This window comes from Panthera pardus, unplaced genomic scaffold, assembly GCF_024362965.1.
Source record: "Panthera pardus isolate Hobbes unplaced genomic scaffold, ASM2436296v1 HiC_scaffold_3, whole genome shotgun sequence".
Lineage (NCBI taxonomy): Eukaryota > Metazoa > Chordata > Mammalia > Carnivora > Felidae > Panthera > Panthera pardus.
In genome coordinates this window covers 33,732,398-33,757,716 of record NW_026526876.1, presented here as the reverse complement: position 1 = coordinate 33,757,716, position 25,319 = coordinate 33,732,398, and the positions used below count along the sequence as shown (strand labels likewise).

At 45.7% G+C, this 25,319-nt stretch overlaps 2 protein-coding genes across 2 annotated transcripts; both read right to left on the bottom strand.

Annotated features, from left to right (window-relative positions):
- Positions 1–1,951: 1,951 nt before the first annotated feature.
- LOC109258542 (keratin, type I cuticular Ha3-I) lies at positions 1,952–6,866 on the bottom strand. Its single transcript, XM_053892900.1, has 7 exons — positions 6,449–6,866; positions 5,171–5,253; positions 4,466–4,622; positions 3,062–3,223; positions 2,842–2,967; positions 2,497–2,717; positions 1,952–2,284 (listed from the first exon to the last, which is right to left on the bottom strand). Exons 1-7 carry the CDS (start codon positions 6,794–6,796, stop codon positions 2,167–2,169), a joined length of 1,215 nt encoding a protein of 404 aa, XP_053748875.1. The 5' UTR covers positions 6,797–6,866; the 3' UTR covers positions 1,952–2,166.
- Positions 6,867–17,000: 10,134 nt separating this feature from the next.
- LOC109258551 (keratin, type I cuticular Ha3-II) lies at positions 17,001–23,613 on the bottom strand. Its single transcript, XM_019435435.2, has 7 exons — positions 23,184–23,613; positions 21,124–21,206; positions 20,006–20,162; positions 18,806–18,967; positions 18,586–18,711; positions 18,241–18,461; positions 17,001–17,475 (listed from the first exon to the last, which is right to left on the bottom strand). The coding sequence occupies exons 1-7, from the start codon at positions 23,529–23,531 to the stop codon at positions 17,349–17,351; spliced, it is 1,224 nt and encodes a 407-aa protein (XP_019290980.2). The 5' UTR covers positions 23,532–23,613; the 3' UTR covers positions 17,001–17,348.
- Between the last annotated feature and the right edge of the window lie 1,706 nt (positions 23,614–25,319).

Sequence of the window (25,319 nt, the reverse complement as noted above, 5' to 3'; positions counted from 1 at the left end):
CCAGTGGGGTGACTTATAGGCACTTGCTGTGTCCTGACAGCCCAGAACAACCTTGGGAGAGGGGGCCATGGTGCTTCAGACCCACGATTTCACACAAGGTGGATATCTTAGGTGAACTGATATGTCAAGAAAGGTATACGTGTGTAAATGTCAGGCTGTTCTCTCACTTCAAAAAGGAAGAGTCTTTTTGATGGAAACAAAATGGTCTTAGTTTCAACTCCTTTGTCACACATGAGGCATCCCAAAGAGTTTCCACCTACAACTTTAGGTGGGGTTGAAGTGACATCTCTGTCTGTACAGAGCACAGGGGGTCTGGGAGGTTCAGGGCTCACTACTTGGTGGGTTTCACAATATTTCATCTTACACTCCTACCAGAAAAATGCTGAGCACACACCTATAATGTGTTTACTTATCCTTATATATTATTTTTATGGATTTTATCATATGTAAATATGCCACAAAATATTATGTGTGTTACAAAACTTACACTGTATGCTACTAATGAAAATTTTTTTCAAGTTTATCTATTTTGGGGGGGAATGAGGGACAGAGAGAGGAAGAGAGACAATCCCAAGCAGGCTCCGCACTGTCAGCACAGAGCCCAATGTGGGGCTCAATCTCATGAACCGTGAAATTATTACCTGAACTGAAATCAAGAGTTGGATTGAGCCACCCAGGCCCCCCTTAATAAAAACTTTTAAAGGAATATGTAATCTGTGATAAAACTTTTGCAATTATATTTGTTGTGATTATTAAATGGGTATAACATTTGCCCTCCCCCAAAATACCATGATTTAATAATATGAAAAATAATATTAACATTATGAATACTTTGGTGGGGCACCTGGGTGGCTCAGTCGGTTGGGTGTCTGACTTTGGCTCACGTCATGATCTCACTGTTTGTGAGTTCAAGCCCCATGTCGGGCTCTGTGCTGATAGTTCAGAGCCTGGAGCCTGCTTTAGACTCTGGGTCTCCCTCTCTATCTGCCCTTCCCCACTTATTCTCTCTCTCTCAAAAATAAATAAACATTAAATAATAATAACAATACTTTGGTGAAAGGAATGTAATTAAATAAGTCTTTTTTTTTTCAAGTAGGCTTCATGCCCAGTCATGGAGCCCAAAATGGGCTTAACCAACTGAGCCACCAAGTGCCTCTGAAAATAAGTCTTTTTATAACATTGTGGTTTGATAATCTATAATAAACTGACTTGATATTCTGAACCTAAGTACAATGTATTTCTGCATTTTTTAATAGTTATTATAAAATCTATAGGTACAAAAATCACCATAACTTGATTTGGATGGCTATAAAGAAAACCTCTCTAATACACAAAGATAGAAATCGAGAAGATAATTGTTGGCTGATTTTATTTTCTCCAGCCTTTTTCTAGGTTCAGTGTTTTCATGTTGCCAAGAGGTATGGGCTTCCTCTCGAGATTCGCTTCCTCCTGATGATGTACCATTTCTGTGGTATTCCCTCTGAAGAGCTAGACAGAAAATGTTTGTAGATACCGTCATGTGGATTCACCAGTTTTTCCCCTATCACCTTCTGCCCATACCCGAAATTCACATCAATAGGTGGGTGATGTCTGGAGACTTTTCCTTTGAAGGAAGTCACATGACCCCTTCATCTGATGAGAGAACGCCAGTCACTTTTTATTGATACAAGACACCCAACTGGTGAATGAATGAACAAAAAAGGACAATTATCAGGTTTGTGCCAGAATAAGAGTTTATTAGGAAGTTAATAAGGGACCCGTACTGTAGTATCTCCAAAGACCAAAAGAGTGACAAGGAAGATTTTTTTCCAATTATGTTCAGTTTTGTAGCCTGCCCATCAGCTCCATCATTCTTTTATGTAATTATTTTGAAATCACATTTAGGTAAGTATTTGTTCAAGCATAACTTGTTACACGAGTGCATCATCGTGATAATAGATATTGCACGTTCTCTAAGTGCTCAGAAGACAGAACGAACTGGTACAGACTTTGCCGTCTAAAGGATCAAGCCAGGCAAATCAGTAGAAGGTAGAGTTGACACTTAGAAGCTGGTGCTGGTAGAAATTTTTCCTTTGTCCAAATTGTGGTCACCATAGGAGATGCTTGCATGAAGTAGAGTTGACATGTGACTTTGAAACCCTTCTCCTCCTGCTGGCACCGGGGCTTCTAACGCACAAAGGTGTTGCAAGGCCCGCACCGAGCACGTTGGACACAAGGATTGGTGACGCAAGGCCCAATGGGTTTGTCACATGCATTGGTTGTGGCACATGGGTTGCAGGGGAGCCTGGAGACAGAAGATCACAGGGGCAAATTAGAGGGAAATGAGCTGAAGACATAGGAAGATACTAAATGCACTCTGTGTAAGAATATAGCACTTCCTCACACTGCTTCCAACCAAAAGCTTGAAATTATAAATTTGTCTCCATCAGGATGATTTCTCATCCCCGCGGCAACCTCATGCACCCCCAAGGGAAATAGTACTAGCTTCCCACTCACTTGCAGTCCTCGCTCTCCAGCAGGCCCCGGTACGTGTTGATCTCGCACTCCAGCCGGGCCTTGACGTCCAGCAGCACCTGGTACTCCTGGTTCTGCCGCTCCAGGTCACAGCGGATCTCGGCCAGCTGGGACTCCACGTTGGTGATCATGCACTGCACCTGGCCCAGCTGGGCGCTGTAGCGCGCCTCGGTCTCCGTCAGCGTGTTCTCCAGGGAGTCCCTCTGTGTGGGGAACACACGGAATGTCACAGAGCCGCTTCTCAGGGGGCGACTCCGTGGGACTCCAGGGAAGTCACGGGCTTCACCAGGTGAGGAGAGGGTGGGCAGCACCCCGAGCGACACCCACCAGGTTGTGCTGGGCCTGCAGCTCGATCTCCAGGGCGTTGACCGTGCGTCTCAGCTCGATGATCTCCGCCTGGCAGGACTGCAGCTGCTCCGCGCTGGACACCACCTGCTTGTTCAGCTCCTCGGTCTGAAACAGCACAGGGGACGAGACAGGGTGAGACCCTGCCTCGAGGGCCGCGAGGGGCCGAGGGGCCCGGGCGGCCGCGTGCTGAGATGCCCACCTGGGTGGTGAACCATTCCTCCACGTCCCTGCGGTTGGTCTCCACCAGGGCCTCATATTGGCTCCTGGTCTCGTTGAGCACGCGGTTCAGGTCCACGGTGGGGGCCGCGTCCACCTCCACGTTGAGGCGGTCTCCGATCTGGCAGCGCAGGGTGTTGACTTCCTAAAAGAGGAAGGGGAAGATGGGAAGAATCACAAAGGGTTCTGGTGCTCTCTTCTAAGAGAGCAGGTCAGCTTGTGATCATTCTTCAGCTTTCAGCAGCTCTGTGCCACCAGATCCTCTCATAACTAGGTTCTGTAATCAGTACCTAATCTGTGTATTCCACTTGGCAAAGTATTTCACCCTTGGACCACTTTCCACCCCCATATTCGGGCTATACCTCCTCATTTAGAGCAGCGATTCAGCCTCCAAGCTGAGATATGAGAGACCACCATGTACACTGTGGACCCCAAGCACCCAGTTCAGTGTTTTTGCTCATACACCACACAGCCTCTTAGGTTTGATTCTTAACCATGGCTAATAAAAAGGATAGAGGCCTACTAAAGAGGAAATAAAGAGTGCTTACTTCAAAATCTCCCATCTGGGATGGAATAGACCTAACTGGTGGTTTGGTGATTCTATCAACCTAGATTCTGCTGAAGGAAATAAGTATCCATTCATTTCCCTGCTATCTCTTCAAAAAGCCAACATAACTTGGTACTTGGGCTTAGGTGGTTATCAAGCTTGAGTTGAGGGCCATCTCTACCACTTACTATATGGCTTCTAGAAGCTTCTAGGAGTCTCAAGCTCTCCATCTATAAAATGAGAATTACGTCTGGAGTTCTAAAACACTTGGCACAATGTTTGGCACACAATAAGCTCTTGATTACTATTAACCATCGCTATTTACATTGTTCTGGTATTTGAGGTTTGCACAAAATGTCTGTCTCCTTTATCACGCAACTGACCAAGAAGTGACAGTAAGCATTTTGCTCAGCATTTTCTCCAGACAACACTGACTAGCAGAGAAAGCTCTGGAGGAGAAGGAGGAGAGGTGGTTTTGTTTCCAGCTGAGTCCTCTCTGCTGGGTGGCCATCCTGGCCTCTGCAGGTGCTTAATGGGGAATTGGGATACAAGATCTCTGCATCCCCGCAGAGCGGAGGAGGCTGGGAGCGGAGGAAGCTGTGGGCACTGCCTGGTTGTTGGTCTTTCCTCATTACTGGGCCTGCCAACTTCCTTCACTCTCACCCCCGCCTCTGGCAGAAACATCCTACTCTCATATCACAGGTTTTCAATTGCTCATTCTCTACAAATCCTTTTGTTTGGAAGACAGATTCCTCAGCACGTAGAGCCTCTCCCACACCCCACAGCAGTTGGAAACAGGCTTTGGCGAGTTTCAGCCTGTTGCTCTTTGGGGAACCTCACCTGCTCGTGGTTCTGCTTGAGGGTCAGCAGCTCCTCCTTCAGGGACTCCACCTGGGCCTCCAGGTCAGACTTGCACAGGGTCAGCTCGTCCAGGATCCTGCGCAGGCCGTTGATGTCCGACTCCACCAGCTGCCGCAAGCCCAGCTCCGTCTCGTACCTGTGGTACAGGGGCATCAGGGACCCGCCAGACAGGAATAGGCCTGGCCCTGACTCTGGTTTGGTTCAATCTGTCAGACAACTGGAAGTTTGGGGCTTATGGTTTCTACAGGCTTGTCTCTCATTCAGGTTTTTAACACTGAGCAGTAGCTCCTAGAGGAAAATGCTCTGGTAATCGGTTTTTGGTTTTGTTTTTTGTTTTTTGGGTTTTTTTGGATAAATAAAGAGCCAGTAGATTTAGGCAATAAAAGTTGATACACTGTGAAATTTCCAAAATTAATTCACCTCTCACATTCTCCTGATTGCATTCTGTGCAGAGCAGAGCAATGGCGGGAGATGGAGGGATGCCTGACTTCTCTCCTAGATTGGAGGGATGTCACCTTACAGAGAAGCTGGAGGAGGGGCCTGCATCTAGAGATTAGACCTCTGAGCTCTGCTGAGCAGTGGCTCTGTGGATCCTGGGGGAAACGTCTAGAGAAAAGCTTTGTCAGTGTTGAGGACCGGCTAAGGGGCAAGAGGAGAGAGGGGACACCCCACTCGTCCACTCACTTGGTCCTGAAGTCATCTGAGGCCAGCTTGGCATTGTCAATCTGCACCACCAGCCTGGCGTTCTCTGCCTTGCTGCACAAGATCTAGAAGACCCAAAACAATCGAGGATAAGCTTGGTTATTTCTAACCAACACCAATTCCTGCTGATGCACTTACATGGAAGGGACAGAATTAGAAATCACACTGGATCTTATATAAGATTATTAAATGCTGTCCACGCACAATAGGTGCTCAGTAAATATTTGACAAATCAAATTTGAAAAAAGAATACTGAAATATGCGAGAAAAGTATCAGTAGCTAAGTAATCTTTTTCTTTCCTAGTAAGCAATACTGAGAGGCTGATAATAATAATAACTAACATTTTTTTGAGATACATATATAGAGAGAGATAGCACGAGTCGGGGAGGGACAGAGAGAGGGGGACAGAGGATCTGAAGCAGGCTCAGTGCTGACAGCAGAGAGCCCTGTGTGAGGCTTGAACTCACAAGCCGTGAGATCATGACCTGAGCCAAAGTCGGACACTTGACTGACTGAGCCACCTAGGTGCCCTTAACATTTATTTTTAAAAACCCATCATAAATCTGGCATTGTTCTAGGAACCGAAGATACAAAAATGAGTCAACACTGGATCCACCCTCAAGAAACATCCAGTCGGCTGGGGAAAATGAATGCGTAACTGGCCACTGGAGGCACTGGGTCAGGGAAGCAGCCATGCCCTCCCAGCCATCCTGGCTGGCTTTGCACGATTTCCCCCTAGGAGGTTTCTACCCTTTCTGATTTTAGCTAACCATTTTATGCCCTCACTGAACACGGAACACCAGGAGAAGTCCAGAAGCATCCAGGTCAGGAAAATAATTCGGGTAATTAAGTACCCAGAAGAGGACAGCAGCAAGAAGTCAGAGTAGTCAAAAGTCCAGATGAGGGAGAGAGAAAATGGTCCAATTCTTACAAAAGGTTCTGCTTCCTCAGCTTCCTTCTTGGGTTCGGTGCTTTTCTTTTACCTCGGGGTAATAAATCTGGAGCTTGGCAAATGCACAGAAGCATTTGGAGGCGGCTTTAATTACAGCTTATTTATGCAAAGTGCTGCTACCTTCACATAGACTTGCACTATGCAAATATTGAGGCCTAACAGTCCTGAGCCTCGTATAAAATGGGCCCTCAAGAAAACAAAATGGAAAAGCCAGACATCAACTGAGAACCTGTATTGTTTCTTAATCAGACCGCAGATTCCCTCCCTACCATTCTGGCTGGAGGCCATGTGGTGCCCACCCCCTCACCTTCTGCTGGAGCTCCTCGATGGTCCGGAAGTAGGACTGGTAGCTGGGGCACACGAAGGGCACCTGCTGCTGGCACCACTCCCGGATCCTGGTCTCCAGCTCCGCGTTCTCCCGCTCCAGCTGGCGCACCTTCTCCAGGTAGCTGGCCAGGCGGTCGTTCAGGAACTGCATGGTCTCCTTCTCGCTGCCATTGAAGGAGCCCTCGCAGAACCAGCCGCAGTTGCCCACGTTGGCAGGGATGTTGCAGGCCCCGGGCAGGGTACAGGTGTGGCAGCTGGGGGGCACGCAGGGCCGGGAGCAGCAGGTGGAGCGGCAGCTCAGGTTGGGAAGGCAGCAGTTGTAAGGCATGGTGCGGGAGGGAGCGAGACGCCCGGCTGAACACGGAGTTCAAGTTCTCCAAGCCACAGAGCTATGGGTCTCCTGCCCCTGGGGAGCATTTATACCCCTTCCACAGAGGGTGTGGACATGGAAGGCCTCCCTTTTTTTCTTACTCATTTGGTGATTGTCAAAAGCCCTTCCCCCCTGGTTTGTTATGTTTCCTCAGAAGAGTCCCTCACCTCGTAAAAGACTTTACTTGGGCTTCTCGCTAAGTCAGGACTCCTCTGCCATGCTGTGCATCAATGAAGTATGAGCTTCATAGAGTGGCTTCAAAGAGCTGGGCTCATGAATGCCCTGAGCTTCATTAGTGGGGTGGGGCAGGTCCGGGGACACTATTGCTGCTTTGCCTCCTGGCTTGATGGCCCTGACTCCTTGGTGAGCCCCCAGCTCTTCTTGCTAAGATGCAAAAGCACAGTTCTTGCCCGTGTATCTTTTGCCAGGTCAAATTTCCAAATGCCAAATGTCAAATTCATGGTTCTCAGAGAGAGGAATAGATCCCTTCTGGAATACTTAAAATAACCTGGCTCCCAGTGGCTCTGTTTCTTGATATGGCAGAAATTTCCATGATAATATAAATCAACCAAATAACAGATAGTCACCAGGATAACAGTATGTCCGGGGCACTGTAAGGAATGGAAGTTTGGCCCAGAGCTGCCGGAAGGAGCTCAAACTTGTTGAGCACCTGTACAGGCTCACCTTGGTGCTAAGCCCTTTTCACAAACATGATCTCATTCATACCTCACCATGACCCTACAAGGTACATGATATTATTCCCATTTTACAGGTGGGTAAATGGAGGCATAGAGGGTAGGAGGTAATGTGTTGCGAAGCCAGGATTCCAACACAGAGAACAGTGATCTCTGTTCATCACCCCATGCTGCTTAAATACAAATGAACTATCTCCTTCCCTAACTTTTTCAGACAGATAATTTCTTCCTCCTCTGTGAGGTCTCACCTCACTTTAAGCATGGCAGTACACAACTTCTGTGCTCATCTATCTCTGTATCTGAGTTCCCTGAAGGCAGCAGCAGAGTCTAATTCTCTGAATCCTCAGCTTTAAGTGCATGGTACTCAATAGACACTCAATGGATGTGCGTTGAGTGGATGAGGAATGAATGTGGAATCATAATCTAAGGCAGGAGATGGTAAGTGATAAGTGAGAGATTGAGGAAATGGGCAAGAGGGCACTGCCAGGATGGGAAGTTCACAGGAGCATATATGTGCTGGGGCGCAAGGCTTCTGAGACGCAGAGGAGAAATATGGGCCCTGCAGGTGGAAGAATGGTGTGCACACACAGCGGGCAGGTGTGACACACACAGTCAATGAGACTAGTGGCTGGGAGGGAAGAGGTGTGTAGGGAGATTGTAGAAAATAAAGCTGTATGGGGAGGTCGAGGCCATATGGTAGAAGTTCTCTATGGCAAAGCTAAAGAGCTTAGACTGTCCTGGAGGGAGATGTTTTAGGAAATATTTAGCAAACATTTATCTGTTTTAGCAAAACGAAGGTAAGGCTGGAGGCAGAGGGGCCAGCAAGGAGGCGACCGCAGTAATCCAGGCCAGCGGTGAGGTGGGGCTTCATTTAGGTGTCTGCAGAGGAAGCATAAAAGAAGAAATGGTGTTAAGAATCATTCTCAAAGAAGACATTTTTTTTAAACCAGCAATCATTTAGAAAGATGAGATGTGGGAGAGGATAAAGAATGAACCCAAAATTTGGCAAGCAAAATATTTGAGAGGAACACAGACTGTTTTGCTCATCAAGGATGAGCCAGCCCACTTCCTTTAACAGACATTTAACTGAGCCCTTCATGTGCCAGGAACCGAGCAGGCACGGTGAGCGAGAGAGGCAAGCCTACAATCTGGTGGAGGATGCACACCAGCTGGGTGCAGGATACATCTGTGACAGGGCAAGCCCCAGCGGCTATAGGAACGTGCAAGAGGACCTTACCAGACTGAGTGGGGGGGTCTAGTAAGGCTTTTTGGTGCAAGTGCACATTGTATTCAGGCATGCTTCCCATTTTTCACACAAAAGCTTATGTAAGAAATGATCACACTTTGCGGCTCACTGGGGCAGTCTGGGCTGCCTTGGCCAGCCACTCCAAGGATTCAGAGCATGAGCACCATGGACCCTCCAATCCATTCACCTCAGTAAGGTTGGGAGGTTCTGCAACAGAGGAACTGAGAGAAGCTCAGTAAGCACCATGTAAGTCAGGGAGTGATAGATGAGGGTGGAGGAGAAGTAAACTCTGTCCATCATCTCATGTTGTTTAGATATAAATGACTTAGCTCTTTCCCTAACTTCTGACAGATTATTTCTTCCTCCTCTGTGAGTTCTCATCTCACCTTGAGCACATGGCATTGTCATGACCTACATTCTTCTCTCTCTCTCTCTACTTGAGTTCCCTGAAGCCATGGAAAGACTTTCATATGAAGGACCTTGTATACCTCCTTGAGGAGCTTAGGCTTCATCAGGAGGTCAATGGGAAGCCATTGAAGGTTCTAAGGAGAGCAGTGATATAGTTTCATTCTTGATCAGCTATACTGGAAGGAATGGTGGAATCTATACAGGAAAATGTTCATCAGGTCCTTGGAGTAACAAAGCTAGAATTCATGGCGGGTATGAGCCTAGTGAAGATGTGAAAGCTGGAGAAATGAACCAAGAGAGAATGTACGAAGAGAAGAGCAACAAGGACTTAAGGACCAAACTTTGGGGATTCCCCAACCTAAGAGCAGGAGAAGGAAAAAGAGTCATAAAGAAATGGAGAAATGGTTGGAGAAAATGAAGAGAGCCAGTTCATGGCATCAGAGAAGGTTAGGGAGGAGAGCTTCAAAGTGGAGGTGAAGGTCAAAAGTGTCAAGTGTGGCAAAGGGACCCTATAAGATCAGAATCATGGAAAGGGTCTTGGATACATTGGCCAACAAGTTGCCAGGACCTTTCCATGGTCACATGAGTGTGTTTACTGTAAACAGTACCTGTGTTCTTGAAGTACCTCCACACTGAACTTTAGGCAATCAAGATTTTAAATAACCCAGAGGTGAGATGTCCATTGTTTAAAGAAGTCCTGCCACAGTACGTTTGTACACCTGATTATAAAGATTGTGAGCTTTGGTCTTACCAATACAAACTTTCTACAATAATTAGAGTGTGCTTTAAGTAGTTTAAAGATGTCAAGCTTGTTTGGATTTGATGATTCATAATAGTTGATGATTTAGGAACATCTACCCAAGAAGCACAAGCAATCAGAAATGCTCATGAATATAACACAATTTCTGGGGTTTTTTTCAAGGCATAAGATGAGACTTATTTGTTATCTTAAAGAGAAGCTATGAGGAAAGAATTCAGTTGTGTGCCTAGGTGAAGAGAAAGGCTCCTTACTGCTGTTCTAGCAGAAGACAGCAGAACTCAGGGACCTGCTCACAGCAAGAGTCCATGATTCAGCTATAGCTGCAGATCCAAAACCAGGCTGCTTTGCATTTGGCTTTTCTGATCCTCCCTTCCACTTCCTAATGTAAATCCCAAAAGCCAAAATTGTCAGAGAGGGAGAAAATCTTGGAAAAAGAGTGATACCAGAGATCATCATGATCATCTTATCCAAGCCTCTCATTCTATAAATGAGGAAACTGAGGCTCAGAATGGAGAAATGGCTTACTTAGGATCATATAATTAGAAGCCAAATCTGCTAATCCCCATGGATTCCCAGCCCCCAACAGCAGACTGCAGAAATGTTGAATAATTTCACAACCAATATGGTTTGTCAACTACTTAGGGGCAGATATCAAAGACAATTAAAAAAAAAAAAACAGAAAAAACACACTTGTTACCCATAGATATGCCATGTTGAAGAAGAATAAAGGGTGAATATGGAAATGATACAATTCAGTGATATTAAGGTTCCTTACTGCCATCCTGATTTCAATCATTATTTCTAAATTGATGATACAATTTTGTTTCAATAGCTTGGAACAACTTAGATATAATTATATCCCATTGGTTGAAACAACTTAGAACCACAAATAGTGACCCTACTCAAGAGCAGTATAGTTACCCAAAATAACACACAGTCATAACAAAATTAATGTACATGATTTTAACAATGGGGACAACTGAGAGATAAAAAGAACCACACTATAATGATGACATTGGATGCTTTTAAATGGTAGGGTTATGAATGCTTCCCCTGCCCTTCTCTGTACTTTTTTGTTCTCTCCAAATTTTTTGAAAACATACCTATTCCTCCTACACAAGCAAAAGGAATAAAATTTACATGAAAAAATCCAAAAGGAAATTCTTGTAAGTGTTCTAAATAAGTAAAGAGTTGTAAAAAAGACCAAGTAAGTCTCCTATTCCAATATAATCACTAAATTACCCTTGAGCTTGTTGTTCTGGAAATAAAAGTTTTGTCATGATTTTCACTGTCACCCTTGTGATAACTTCTGACTTTGCCAATTCTGAAGGGGAGCTATTAGGAAGTGAGGAAAGGACACCAAGCTTCCTATGGGATCAAACAATCTGTAGTTCAAAAGTGACTGAGGTGTGGTTATGAGCTTCAGGCAAAGAGAATGCCAAAAGGAACAACCCCTGGAAAAATGTTCTGCCAATTTACTGCCAGTCCATAGTCCAAGATCATGTATTAGAATCACCTCACACTGAGCCACACTCTAAGAATGGACTTCCCACACAAATAAAGGATTGTGAAATTTCTCTTCTGGAAATCATGTCTGAGTCAGATAAAGCCTAGAATCTTAGAATGTTGGAGCCACCAAGGGCTCAAGTGGTCATCTCACCCAACTATGTTACAAATGGGAAAACGTTAACCCCAAAGAGGAAGTGATTTGCTTAAGGTCACACAGAGAGTTTGTAAAGAGGCTAGGTTGAAAAACAGTGAATTAGAAATGAGGGACAGGGGACAACACCTTCAGTCTATATGAGAGCATTGGAGCTCAGACAACAGGAAAAACCCGTATCTCTCAAGGGACTGTACCCTTAGTGAAAAAGTGATCTAGAAAAAGAAAAAGAAAAAGAAAAAGAGAAAGAAAAAAGTATGCTCATTGTCACAGAAAGATTAAAAAAAAAAAGCTGAACTTTTATTTGGTCTCTAAATTTAAAACATTATGTAAAAGAAGCCAGTCCAAAAACACCACAGATTTTACGATTCTATCCATATGCAATGCCTAAGCTAGGCGACCTTATAGACACCATTGTGGTTGCCTAATTTGAGGTGGGGTGTCCTAGGGAATGACTTCTGGGTAGTGGGTACACGGTATCTATTTGAGGTGATGAAATGTTCTAAAATTGTAATAATGGCTATACAACTCTATGACTACAATGAAAAGCACTGAATTGTAAACTTCATACAGGGGAATTTTGTGGCATATGAATTATATTTTACATAATATGAATTATACTTCAATAAAGCTATCTTTTAAAACGTGGAAAATTGAATAAGACAGAAGTAATACACAAACAACACAATGGCTGAGAATGTTCCACTGGTTCTGAAAAGCATGAATCAATTCAAGAAGCACATTAATCCTAATTAGGAAAACAAAACCAGACCCACCGCTAGACAAAATATAGTGAAGCCACACAACACTTCAACACAAAGAAGCCATCTTAGAAACAAAGAGAGGGGGAAATAAATAAAAGGATTACCAACATGGAACCACACTTAGATGGGTAGTATGCTTTTTAGCATCAGCAACAAAATGCGAAAGACAATGGTATGATAATCTTGAAAAGACCGGAGGAAAATAGCCACCCTTCTGGAACTCCACACTGAACTAAACCATCGTTCAGGAGGGACCACTAAGAAGAGACATTTTCAGACAGAAACTGGGAGAACTTATCACAGGTACTGTAGGAACTACCAAAGAATGCATTTCAGAAAACAAGAAATTAAAACCAGAAAGGAGGAGGAAAGTGCAAAAAGCATTGGGAGCAAACAACCCAGTAAACATACAGGAAAATCTAAAAATAATAGTAACAATGACCAAATTTTTGAGTGCAAAAACAAGGCAGAACTAGGGGCATCCGACTGGCTCAGTCGGTTAAGCGTCCGACTTCAGCTCAGGTCATGATCTCACAGTTCATGAGTCCAAGCCCCTCATTGGGCTCTGGGCTGACAGCTCGGAGCCTGGAGCCTGCTTCATATTCTGTGTCTCCCTCTCTCTCCGTCCCTCCCCCGCTCACGCTCTGTCTCTCTCTCTGTCTCAAAAATAAACATTAAAAAAAATTTTTTTAAAAAGGCAGAACTTAAAAAATAAAGAACATAAATCAAAATTTCTTTGCACCTTGTTTTATATGCAAGAAGAGAGAGATTAGTTAAAATTAGCACTATGTCTGCACATTTAAAAATTAATAAGCATCAACAAAGAAAACAAGATCAAGCTGATAGATCTCAGGAAAGGGGAAAACAATAAGCTAAGAAAGAAATCACAATTGATAGCAAGCACAAAATAAGATTTTAAAAATAAATCCAAGTGTGTCAGTAGTAAAATTCAATGCAATAGACTAAACCCTATTTTTCTGTCAGACGTTCAGTGCCCTGACCACCCTATCTGAAAGGCTTCTTCCCCCATCCTTCTCTGTCCCCTTGACCAGTGTCTTAGTCCAGGCTGCTATTGTAGGTTACCAAAGACTGGGCAGCTTATAAACAATAGAAATCTATCTGTCACAGTCGAGAGGCTGGGAAGCCCAAGATCAAGGCTCCTGCACACTCAGTGTTCAGTGAGGGCCCACTTCCTGGTTCATAGACAGTAGTATTCTCATAGCAGGAGAGGTGAGGAGCCCTCTGGGGTCTCTGTTTGTAAGGGCTCCAACCCCATTCATGAGGCTCTATCCTCAGGACTAATCAGCTCCTAAACGCCCCCACTTCCCAATATTATCACAATGGGAGCGAAGATTTCAACATGAGGATTTGGGGGGCACAGTCTACAGCACCCAGCTGTGTTTTGCTTCTTAGCACTTACCACTTGACATAGTCATGTTTGTCTGACTCTTTTTACTGCCTGTCTCCCCACCTGAACGTAAGTTCCTTGGGAGCAGGTCTTAATTTCTTTCACTCCCCTGTCCTGACACCCAGGACAGTTTTAGGTCATCGTGGGCATTCCATGATTATTGAGTTGAATTTATTGAGTTGATAAGAAACCCAAACGGCCAATCAAAAGATTCTTTAAAGGCTTAATTTCACTAAGAATAAGAAAACTACAAGCTATAACAACACGATGCCATCATACCCACATTTATTGGCAGTATTTGTATCTGTTGGCACTGCACAAATTTGCAAGTGAAAACAGATTGCTGGGTGTACAATTTGATGCTTTTATATACATACACATACATTGTGGAAGGATCACCACAATCCAGCTAAATGACGTATTCATCACCTCTACTGGGTCACCTTTGGGTGTGTGTGTGTTTGGGGGGTTGCAGGTGCACGCATGCATGCTGGGAAGATTTAACTTAGGATTTTTCTTCTTAGAAAATTCCCAAAAATACAATACAGTATTATTAACTATCATCACCACACTGTACATCAGAGCTCTAAGACGTACTCATCCCGTGTAACTGAAACTTTGTACACTTTGACCGACAGCTCTCCATTTCCATCACACCCCTGGTCCCTGGCAACCACCTTTCTACTCTCTGTTTTTATGAGTTCAGCTTCTTTAGATTTCACATGTAAGAGAGAGAATGCAGAAATGAATGCAACATTGTGTGTCAGCTATACTCAAATAGACAAAGGGTTTTTTTTTAATTTTTTAAAAAAATGTTAACAAAAAATAGGCCTTGCAGTATTTGACTTTCTATGTCTGGCTTATTTCACTTAGCATAATGTCCTCCAAGTTTATCCACTTTGTCACAAATGACAAGATTGCCTTCTTCTTTCCCCTTCCATTGTGTGTGTGTGTGTGTGTGTGTGTGTGTGTATAATCTGTATATATATTACAGTTATCTGTGTCTACAGACATTTGTTTCCACTTATGGCTTTTGTGAGCAATGCTGTATTGAACATGGGGGTGCAGTTATCGCTTTGAGACAGTGATTTCATTTCCTTTGGATGTATACCCAAAACATTTTTACAAAGTTGTAAAACAAAACAAAACAGATTGCTGGGCCCTACCCCCAGAGTTTTGGAGTTAGTAAGTCTGGGGTAGGACTGAAGAATTTGCATTTCTGACAGCTTCCCAGGTTCCCAGGACCACACTTAGAGAACCACGGCTCTGGAGAACGACTCACACAGGTACATAAAGAGAGATGTTGACAAGGATGTTCTTGCAACACTGTTTATAATGATTAAAGAAAGGAAGAAACACCCTAACTGTCCTTTAGCAGTGGAATAAGTAAATAAAAACATGATCTGTTTCATTATGAAATACTACAAAGAAGTTAAAATAAATTATAAGAATAATGTGTATTAACACAGATAAATCTCAGACACGTAATGTTGAATGGAGAAAATTGACGGCAAGCTTTATACCACTTGTATTTTCTAATTTAAACTGCTAATTCACACACACACACACACACACACACACACACACACACACACACTGTACATGGATACCCTATGTATAATTTTTAGAAATGTTTAAATTGGAGAATAATATATCACTAAATTTAGAATGGAATTTACCTCCAGGGGGACAGAGGGAGAGAAGAATGGGTAACGGATCAGTTCGAGGTCGACTTGTAACCTTTTTTTCCCAAAAACTAAACCAAACAAACAAAACACACACATAGCAATGGTATAAATACAGCACAAGGTTACATCTATCAAATCTTGGTTGTGGATTTATAGGTGTCTTAATGTTTTTTTTTGTATTTTCAGATGTTTGAAATACTTCATAATTAGCAATTTAAAATAAGAAATAGCAGCAGTGCCTTGTTTCACCAGGTGGCAAATCACAGCTCACCGGCAGGGGACTTCAGCGCATGTGTCTTGCCCCATATACGAGGTGAGTAGCACTGAAACCCACCCAGACAGCTCAGAAATCAATCTGGCTTTGTCCTGGGACAGAGTGATTTCCTTGAACTCCTTTCTCTTCTTCACCAAAGAAATCACTGTGGCAGAGACCAAGATTCAGGACAGCCTCCCCCAGACCTAGTCCTCCCATTGATAGACTTGACTAACATAGAGACAACGTTTTGTTTGATGCTTTACACACTGAGCGGTAAGAGAAAGTGTATTTACTGCGCTGAAACATTGGAGCTCTCACTCGCAAGGCAGAGGACTGGGTGTCTGGGAGGGACCTGTCCCTGATAAAGGCAGCTGCTGGTACCCATGGGTGAATGGTGGTCCCAGCACATACGGAGAACTGATTGCATAGGGTGCAGAAGTGTATTCATAGCCCACATGCAGGTGGCTTCTGGGAAGGAAGGATGAGAGGCTGAAGTACACCAGCTGGATCTGGGACATTCTGAGCACAGCATGGAGGGTCACTCTGTCATTGTCCAGGGCCACGCCTGAGGTCTGGATAAGGGAGCTCCAGCAGCACCAGCTAAATCAACGCCACCGGAGCAGACACTAAGGAAGCTAAGTGTGTTAAGACAAGAGTTTATGACCAACACTGGAGCAGCCATCATCCTAGCAGCAGGACATAGTGTCAGCTGCATCTCAAGGAGAGATTACATAACTAGCACTTTAGCCCAAGATGGGACAGTTGGCTTGCATGGACTCAGCACGCACAACTGTGGGAACCATCAACCGTGGCCGGACATCAGGAGGCACCGGACATGCAGGAGCAGGGCACCAGCATAACTGTCACTTCTGGGCTCCTTACTGGTACAGAAGAAAGAAAATGAGTTGTGTAGTTCCTGGTACTTGCTCAGTGTCCAATAAATGTTAGCTCCTGTCCTTCTTCTTGCAGGCACTTAGAAAAGAAAAAGGGGAACTTTCTAGAAATGTTAACCACTGTGCATTATTGAGTCAGCTCCCATAGTGAATATACACCATATTCAGATGAATCCTGTTGACTTAGTGGTCCTACTGGTTTCCAGCTGGCCCAAGTGGACGCTGGGCTCACTGCACCTAATGAATGTTAATTAATGGTGATGAAGCCCTTTGGGGAGAGGATTAATGACACAGTCCTCCTGTGCTTTCAAGTGGTTTTATAAGAAGCACGTACACAACAGAGTGAACACTTTGGAAAGAATGAATACAAATGAGAACCATCACTGCTTTGCAAGAGGAAAGTTTATTAGATTTACAAAGGGATTCGGGGACCCGCAAGGGAGGTCAAAGCAACAGAGAGAACCACAATACACGTCGTATGACACCTTCACAGCCCAGACCTGGCAGACCATCAGGTCACAGCATAACTACAAGAGAGCAGCCTTGAATGATGAGGGTCAGGTGGGCTGGGCTCAGTGCCGGGCCACACCTGGGCTCTTGCTCTCCTTCCAGATCGTGATTTATAGGGATGCCTGGGGCTGGCTCCTGTGGCTGATGCTCGTCAGAGAAGCAGGGCTGGCCCATCGATGGCCCCTCTGTCTTCATGCAATCCTCTTGCTGGCCCCTGGATATCTAGCACCCAAAGTTGTTGCAGGGCCCGCAGCGGGAGCGTGGGCCACACGGGGCGCAGGGATTGGTGACGCAGGGCCCGATGGGCTTGTCACACGCATTGGTCGTGGCGCAGGGGTTGCAGGGCAGCCTGGGAGACAGAATTAATAGCTCATCAGCACGAGAGGGATCATTTTTAAAAAGGAGGGAGGTCAACCCAAGGAGACAGAAAAAGCAGAAGCCATTCTCCAACATCTTAGGAAGCCAAGCCTTCTTCAGACTGTTCCTTCTACAAAGCTCTGAGACAGTGTCAGAGAAGAGCAAAGAAGACTGAGGGTGGGATTCCAGCCCTCATTCTATAACCCTGGAGCTATGGGGAAGTCCCTTCACCCCTCTGAGCCTCAGTCTCCCTGCCTGTAAGATGGGATTGGTAATACCTACCACACAGAATGTGTTCATGAAAACACTGTGTCATGCTCATATGTGAGTTGGCTATACTGTCCCCACTCCGCCTGCCTCGGATGATTCCAACAAGGATCAATGAAATAGTGGATTTGAAAGTGTGGTTTAAATCTGAAAGCGCTGCTCAAATACATGTGATGGTTGTTGAGTTTTGTTTTCCCTTTTGCTGTGACAGGCCAACCGTGAAGGTAGAAGGCTTTATTTACCCATCAGCCTCCAAAAGCTCACCAGCTGGAGAAAACAGTCAAGTCTCCTGAGTATCTTTTGGAAAAGAAAATACCTTTCGGCCAGGTAATGACAACAAAAAATTCCCTCTACGGTACACTATTGTAACAGAAACCTCTGATCTCTACAGACATGCTGGCCTCTGAATCTTAACCCGAAAAGTCTCTGTTTTGTCCTTGAGTAGAACCATACATGTGCCTTGCAGGGATGATGTCTGCTGGCCACTCACTTGCAGTCCTCGCTCTCCAGCAGGCCCCGGTACGTGTTGATCTCGCACTCCAGCCGGGCCTTGACGTCCAGCAGCACCTGGTACTCCTGGTTCTGCCGCTCCAGGTCACAGCGGATCTCGGCCAGCTGGGACTCCACGTTGGTGATCATGCACTGCACCTGGCTCAGCTGGGCGCTGTAGCGCGCCTCGGTCTCCGTCAGCGTGTTCTCCAGGGAGTCCCTCTGTGTGGGGAACACACGGAATGTCACAGAGCCGCTTCTCAGGGGGCGACTCCGTGGGACTCCAGGGAAGTCACGGGCTTCACCAGGTGAGGAGAGGGTGGGCAGCACCCCGAGCGACACCCACCAGGTTGTGCTGGGCCTGCAGCTCGATCTCCAGGGCGTTGACCGTGCGTCTCAGCTCGATGATCTCCGCCTGGCAGGACTGCAGCTGCTCCGCGCTGGACACCACCTGCTTGTTCAGCTCCTCGGTCTGAAACAGCACAGGGGACGAGACAGGGTGAGACCCTGCCTCGAGGGCCGCGAGGGGCCGAGGGGCCCGGGCGGCCGCGTGCTGAGATGCCCACCTGGGTGGTGAACCATTCCTCCACGTCCCTGCGGTTGGTCTCCACCAGGGCCTCATATTGGCTCCTGGTCTCGTTGAGCACGCGGTTCAGGTCCACGGTGGGGGCCGCGTCCACCTCCACGTTGAGGCGGTCTCCGATCTGGCAGCGCAGGGTGTTGACTTCCTGAAGGAGGAAGGGAGAGGAATGAACTCAGGAAAAAAAGTCTGTCAATAAACTCTCTTTGAGCAAGTTCAATATGATGGGAAGAAGTTTGCAATGAATTTAGGAAATATGAATTGAGGCCCAGTTGATGTAGAACCAGCTGAGTTACTTCTGTGTGATACAGGCCTCTTACCTGAGTGTCTTCTCATCTGCATGATGAGGCTGCTTGAAAAAGTGATTGCTAATGCTTCTTCCCAATCCAGGATTCTATCATTTCTTTCTGATTTTCCCTTTTCTCAGTGATAAGCCTGGTATGGTAACTGGTTTATAATTATTGCTATTTCAATACAGAGAAACCAGGCATAACTCCTCCCATTTATTTCCTGGTCTTCTGCCATTATATAGTGTATACATAGTTTCCTCTTCTACGTTAGCCAACTTGACAATGCATTATATTTTTAAAAATCTAATGTTTGATACATGCATCTGACATCCTCTATTACATTCAACCATGAGGTCTGAATCACCCATTATTTCAGTTCCTTCATCTCTCATTTTTCCCATTCATCCACCCACCCATCCATTCACCCACCCACCCATCCATCCATTCATCCACCCACCCATCCATCCATCCACCCCCCCATCCATCCACCCCCCCCATCCATCCACCCATCCATCCACCCATCCACCCACTGGGTTCTAGTATCTAGGTGACATATAACATGAGGGAGTTTGCTGTCTTCTTCCAGTCTTAGTCCTTCATTTGTCACCTTCAAAAGCTAATAGAACTTGTCAAATAGTAGAAAGTACTTTAAATATCTTTGTGTGGACTTTTGGCCGTATATCTGGCCCCAAGGGAAAATAAGTCAGCTGACCACATTCTTTTAGGTGAAAGAGGTAAGCTTATGAGCCAGTCCCTGAAAATTCCCCCAAGAGGGTTTTGAGCAAGCAGCAAACTGTTGTGTTAGTTCTAAGACACTTAGTAAAGACCGACCTTATCCTGCTCGGGGGAGGTATGGAGTGCTCCATTTGGGATGATGGGGGCTGGGACTCCCTCACCTGCTCATGGTTCTGCTTGAGGCTCAGCAGCTCCTCCTTCAGGGACTCCACCTGGGCCTCCAGATCGGACTTGCACAGAGTCAGCTCATCCAGGATCCTGCGCAGGCCGTTGATGTCTGACTCCACCAGCTGCCTCAAGCCCATCTCCGTCTCATACCTGCACACATGCCAAAAGGTCAATGGGAGTGAAAAAAAAAAAAAGACTTTTTTTCCAGGGCTTTACTTGGCTGGCCCAGTCGAATTAATTACATTTTGCAGGTTTTTGAATTTCTAAAAAGTTTTTTGGAAGGGAAAAAAATGCTACCATGCTGAATGAAAAAAGACTTATTTCTTCCCTGAGACCCACAGGGAAGGTATTGGTTGGGGGCCTATGTACAGTCTTAATCTGATATTAACTGCATTTGTTCTAAGAACCCCATGTACAGGCTGCTATGGATTAGGCCTTGTCTTCTTGCCTCTTTCAGTGAGTTGGTGAACTTCATAAGCCTGTTATATAGATTGTCTTACCATCCTTTCCAACCACCTTGAAAGCAAACTGATGTAATGAAAGCATTGAATTAGAAATCAGAACCATGGATAGATTCCTTAATGTCTCTGAGCCTTGACGTCTTCATCTATACAATGGAAACCAAACTAACACTTCACAGGTTGGTCCAAAGATGTAGAAATGGCATAATAATTACAATTACATTGTAAGCTATAAAGTCCCTTAAACATGCAAAGGATTCTTATGATTGTAATGATCACACCTAGAAAAAAGTCATTCGCTAAAATGGATTTTGCTTCCTATTTTTGTGATTTAGTAACTTTTTTCTGACGGGCTGATAGTGGTGAACCTACACTAAGAAACAGGTGTGAAATTCACTTTTAACCTGGGCCCACATATTAAGTTGAAAAAGAGAATGGGTGGGTGGTTTCTTGCACTCCTTAAAAGGAGGCTTAAAATGCAACATTCTTGTATTCAGTGAGGAAACTGACATTTAACCTGGCTAACCCAATGCAAGAATCCTCCCAGGGTCACCCCAGACATCTGCTTGCTCGCACCCAGGACCGAGTTCATCAGGTCATAAGTCAGCCTGTGTGTTACTAGAGTGCTCTGATCCTCAGAAAAACCTTACTTGGTTCTGAAGTCATCCGCAGCCAGTTTGGCGTTATCGATCTGCACCACCAGCCTGGCGTTCTCAGACTTGCTGCACAGGATCTGGGGACAGGATTCATTATGAAATGAGTTATACTGAGAAGGAACGCCTGTGCCTTAAAGTGAAAAGCTTTTTTTTTTTTTTTTTCCAAGCACACATTCTTTCCAAATAGCTTTGAGTCTTTTCAGATTTTCAGTTTGGGAATAAAAGGAAGATGAACCAATTAATAGCACCGTTCATTTCAAAACTAAAACAGTCAAGGGGAAATGTGCCCTTAGTCATTAATTCTTCCTCTCTTTGGTCTGCCTCTGGCTTCTTGCAGGAATTGAGCAAACTGGGTAATGAGCCTCACTTAGGGTGACCTGTGTCCCAGTTTGCTTAGAAATAGGGGGTTCTTGGGGCGCCTGGGTGGCTCAGTGGGTTAGGTGTCCGACTTCATGTCAGGTCATGATCTCGCAGTTCATGAGTTCGAGCCCCACGTCAGGCTCTGTGCTGATGCCTCAGAGCCTGGAGCCTGCTTAGGATTCTGTGTCTCCCTTTCTCTCTGCCCCTTCCCTGCTCATGCTCTGTCTCGCTCTGTCTCTAAAAAATAAATAAATGTTAAAAAAAAAAAAAAAAGAAAGAAAGAAAGAAAGAAAGAAATAGGGGGCCCTTGGAAGGTTAAGCCCAGAAGAATCCCAGCCAAACCAGGACAGGTTGGTTTTCCTACCCTTACACCCCTTTACTCCAGCCCTGCTGACCTCTTTCCACTCCCCCTCATATTACCCTTTTCCATGCTTTTGTACAAAGCTTCTCTCTCTATCTGGAATGCCCTGGGATATCCTTGCCCACCCAGCAAGACGCCTTGAATGACCCACATTCCCCCTCCACCCCGCCCCCAGCTCCCACAGGGGGTCACATCCCCCGTTCATGCCCACAGTACTTTGCACGTAGCCAGTTACACTTCTCACCATGTGTTTCCATGTCTGTCTCCCCTATTAGACTGCGAGCTCCTGAAGGAAAGAGACTAGACTATCTTACTCTGAACTTCATCCCCCACTCAAGCACTGTGCCTTGTGTTCAGTAAATATGGGCAAATGAATACATGATCTTCAAATTGCATGGCCCCTTTTCTGGCATTCACTTTGTCAGCACTACTGAGCAGTGACCAGTCAATCTCCTTGGAGAATCAAAGGCTTGTGCCACTGGATATAAACTATTCATCCATCAAAGCCTACTCAGATATTCCTCTTGTGGGAAGCCCTCCCTGACCTACAGCATGTATTAAGTCTCTCTCTCTATGCTGACTCTATACTTATCCCCACTTCTGCTCCTGCATTTCTGACCCTGAATTCTCACATGCATGCTTGCTCTAGTGGATGGTACAGGGCCTGTGTATATTAGTGAGGCTTATGGGGTCAACAGCTCTTTTGCTTTGCTATGGACGTAGTCTCTTGCTACAGCTTTGAAAGGCTTTAAATATTTGAGGATCTACTCAGGAAATTCCTAGCTGAACTAATTCAGGTGCATGCTTTTTTAAGCCTACAGGCCTATAGGCCTAAAAACAAGACCAGGATATCATAACAGAACTAAAAAATCAGATGCTCTGGTTTTAGGTAAGAAACATCTTACCTGTCTGATGCCTTATCCTACCCCAGTCTGCATCCTTCCTATAGAGCTTCCCAAACAGATTTCCTAAGATGTCCTACCTAAGCCAATGAAGTCAATGTCTTTATTGGTGTAGCTTTGAACAGCCTTAGATCCATTAAGAAGTTGGTGCGTTAAATTTAAATAGTTAACCTGGGGCACCTGGGTGGCTCAGCTGGTTGAGCTTCCGACTTGGGCTCAGGTCACGATCTCACGGCTTGTGAGTTTGAGCCCCACGTTGGGCTCTGTGCTGACAGCTCAGAGCCTGGAGCCTGCTTCCTATTCTGTGTCTCCCTCTCTCTCTGCCCCTCCCCGCTCACACTCTGTTTCTCTGTCTCTCTCGCACAAATAAAAACACATTCAAAAAAATTAAACAGTTAACTAAGTCGGCAGTGTGGTGCCCACCCCCTCACCTTCTGCTGGAGCTCCTCGATGGTCCGGAAGTAGGACTGGTAGCTGGGGCACACGAAGGGCACCTGCTGCTGGCACCACTCCCGGATCCTGGTCTCCAGCTCCGCGTTCTCCCGCTCCAGCTGGCGCACCTTCTCCAGGTAGCTGGCCAGGCGGTCGTTCAGGAACTGCATGGTCTCCTTCTCGCTGCCATTGAAGGAGCCCTCGCAGAACCAGCCGCAGTTGCCCACGTTGGCGGGGATGTTGCAGGCCCCGGGCAGGGTACAGGTGTGGCAGCTGGGGGGCACGCAGGGCCGGGTGCAGCAGGTGGAGCGGCAGCTCAGGTTGGGAAGGCAGAAGTTGTAAGGCATGGTGCTGGAGGGCTTTTCAGCAGAGCTCTGAAGGTCAGTTCCAAAGGCTGATTCCTCTCTCTGATGTAAGCCCTGGTCCTGTCCAGAGCTTTATATTCTGTCAGCAGTGGGTGTGGTGACCACATGCAGCATTACCCACCTTTTACCTTATTTACCCATTTTTCCACTTGTTATTTAGCCACCTCACACGAGTCCTTCACCTCATAAAACGTTTTACTCTGGCTTCCTGCTAAGTCAGGACTCCTCGCCAATTATGCTGGTTGGTTAAGTAAGACCTTCAAAGTGACCAACCCATGACCTTGTCAACAGCAGCGCTTATTCATAGGGTTTTGAGTTAGAGTGACAGCTGTCCCCTGTCCCCCAGAGATGGAGGCACTTCTGTGCCTCTTTCTCCTAAAGGAGGAAACACTTGTGCCTCATCCAGCTCCCATTCAGTGAGGGCTCTGTGAGGAAAGCCACTTAAGGAAGCCTGTCTGGAAACTGGACTGTTCAGTAGGGAATCCTGGAAGCTGAGACCAGAGCAGACCTGTGAGGCCATCCTGTTCAACAGCCCTTTGCCCTTGCATGCGGACCAGTTGGAGGCAACTCTCTGCTCTCCTTAGAGGGGCTGCAGGAAGCCCCTCCACCCACCACCAGACTCCATTTCTACTGTTACTCAGTGGTCAGCAACGTTAAGGAAACAAACAACTTGGGAGTACCCACCCTGCATGAAGAATGTATTGTGTGCTTACACACAACGGGAGTGTTATCGGAATGGCACCGGATTCCTGAGGACCACTGTTCGATGCACCTCATATGCATTATTTCCTCCCGGCCTCACAAAACCCTGCAGGGTTTGTAGAGGAGGACCCCAAGCCTCTGAGAGGTTGCCTGTGGTCCCAGGGCTCCCACACTGTGAGCCAGCATTCCAACCCAAACCTCTCTGACTCCAACAGCCACGCTGTCTCCATCACACCGTCTCTTCCAGTCTCCTCACTACTGACTTGCAATAATGCGCAAATGGATTGAGTTCAGTGAAGCTCAGTCACTACCAGACACTATCCCCTCCTACATTAGAGTGGGCCAAGAAACAAAAGCCTGTTCTCCATCAAAGAACCAAAGGTCCTTTCCATTCTAATGGAAGGAAGTCTGCTAAATGAGAAAGTGTAATACCTGCTAAAAGCTTGAAAAAAAAAAAAAAGAAACCTTTGGTTGATTTGACAGAGAAACATCTGAGCCCAGTTCTCCAAAGGATGTGATCCTGAAAAACCACCACGCCATGACATGCTTAGTAACATCTTTGACCATCAATATATTTCTGCCCCGGTGCTATTCCAGATGGAGATATGAACTATGAGCACTTTACGTTTCATCTATCAGCACTCAAAATAGGACAGAGACACCTTAAAGCAATTCCTTCTGGAAGCTATGTGCAAATTCCTCCTGTATAGCCACCGCTCACATCACCTCTTCTACAAAGCTGACCTCACACTCTGGGACACTTTCTTTTGGTTAGCCTCATTGAAGACAAATCTTCATCTTCTGAGAGTGTGTCTCCTTTTGAAACTCACCAGATATCATTTGGAACCAAGCCTAGTAAGTGGGATAAGCAACGGAATTTGGTAGCATCTTTAATGGGTCAGAAACACATTGGGACTGTAAAATAACAATGTACTTTTTCTTGGGTGATTCTGAAAGTCATTGCCAACATGAAGCTTCAGATCTGCTCCCATAAAGGGCAGCGAATTTGGAGTAAGTGTGCAGTCTCCCAGAAGGTAATGCTTTGAAGACACTGACATCCTTACCCAC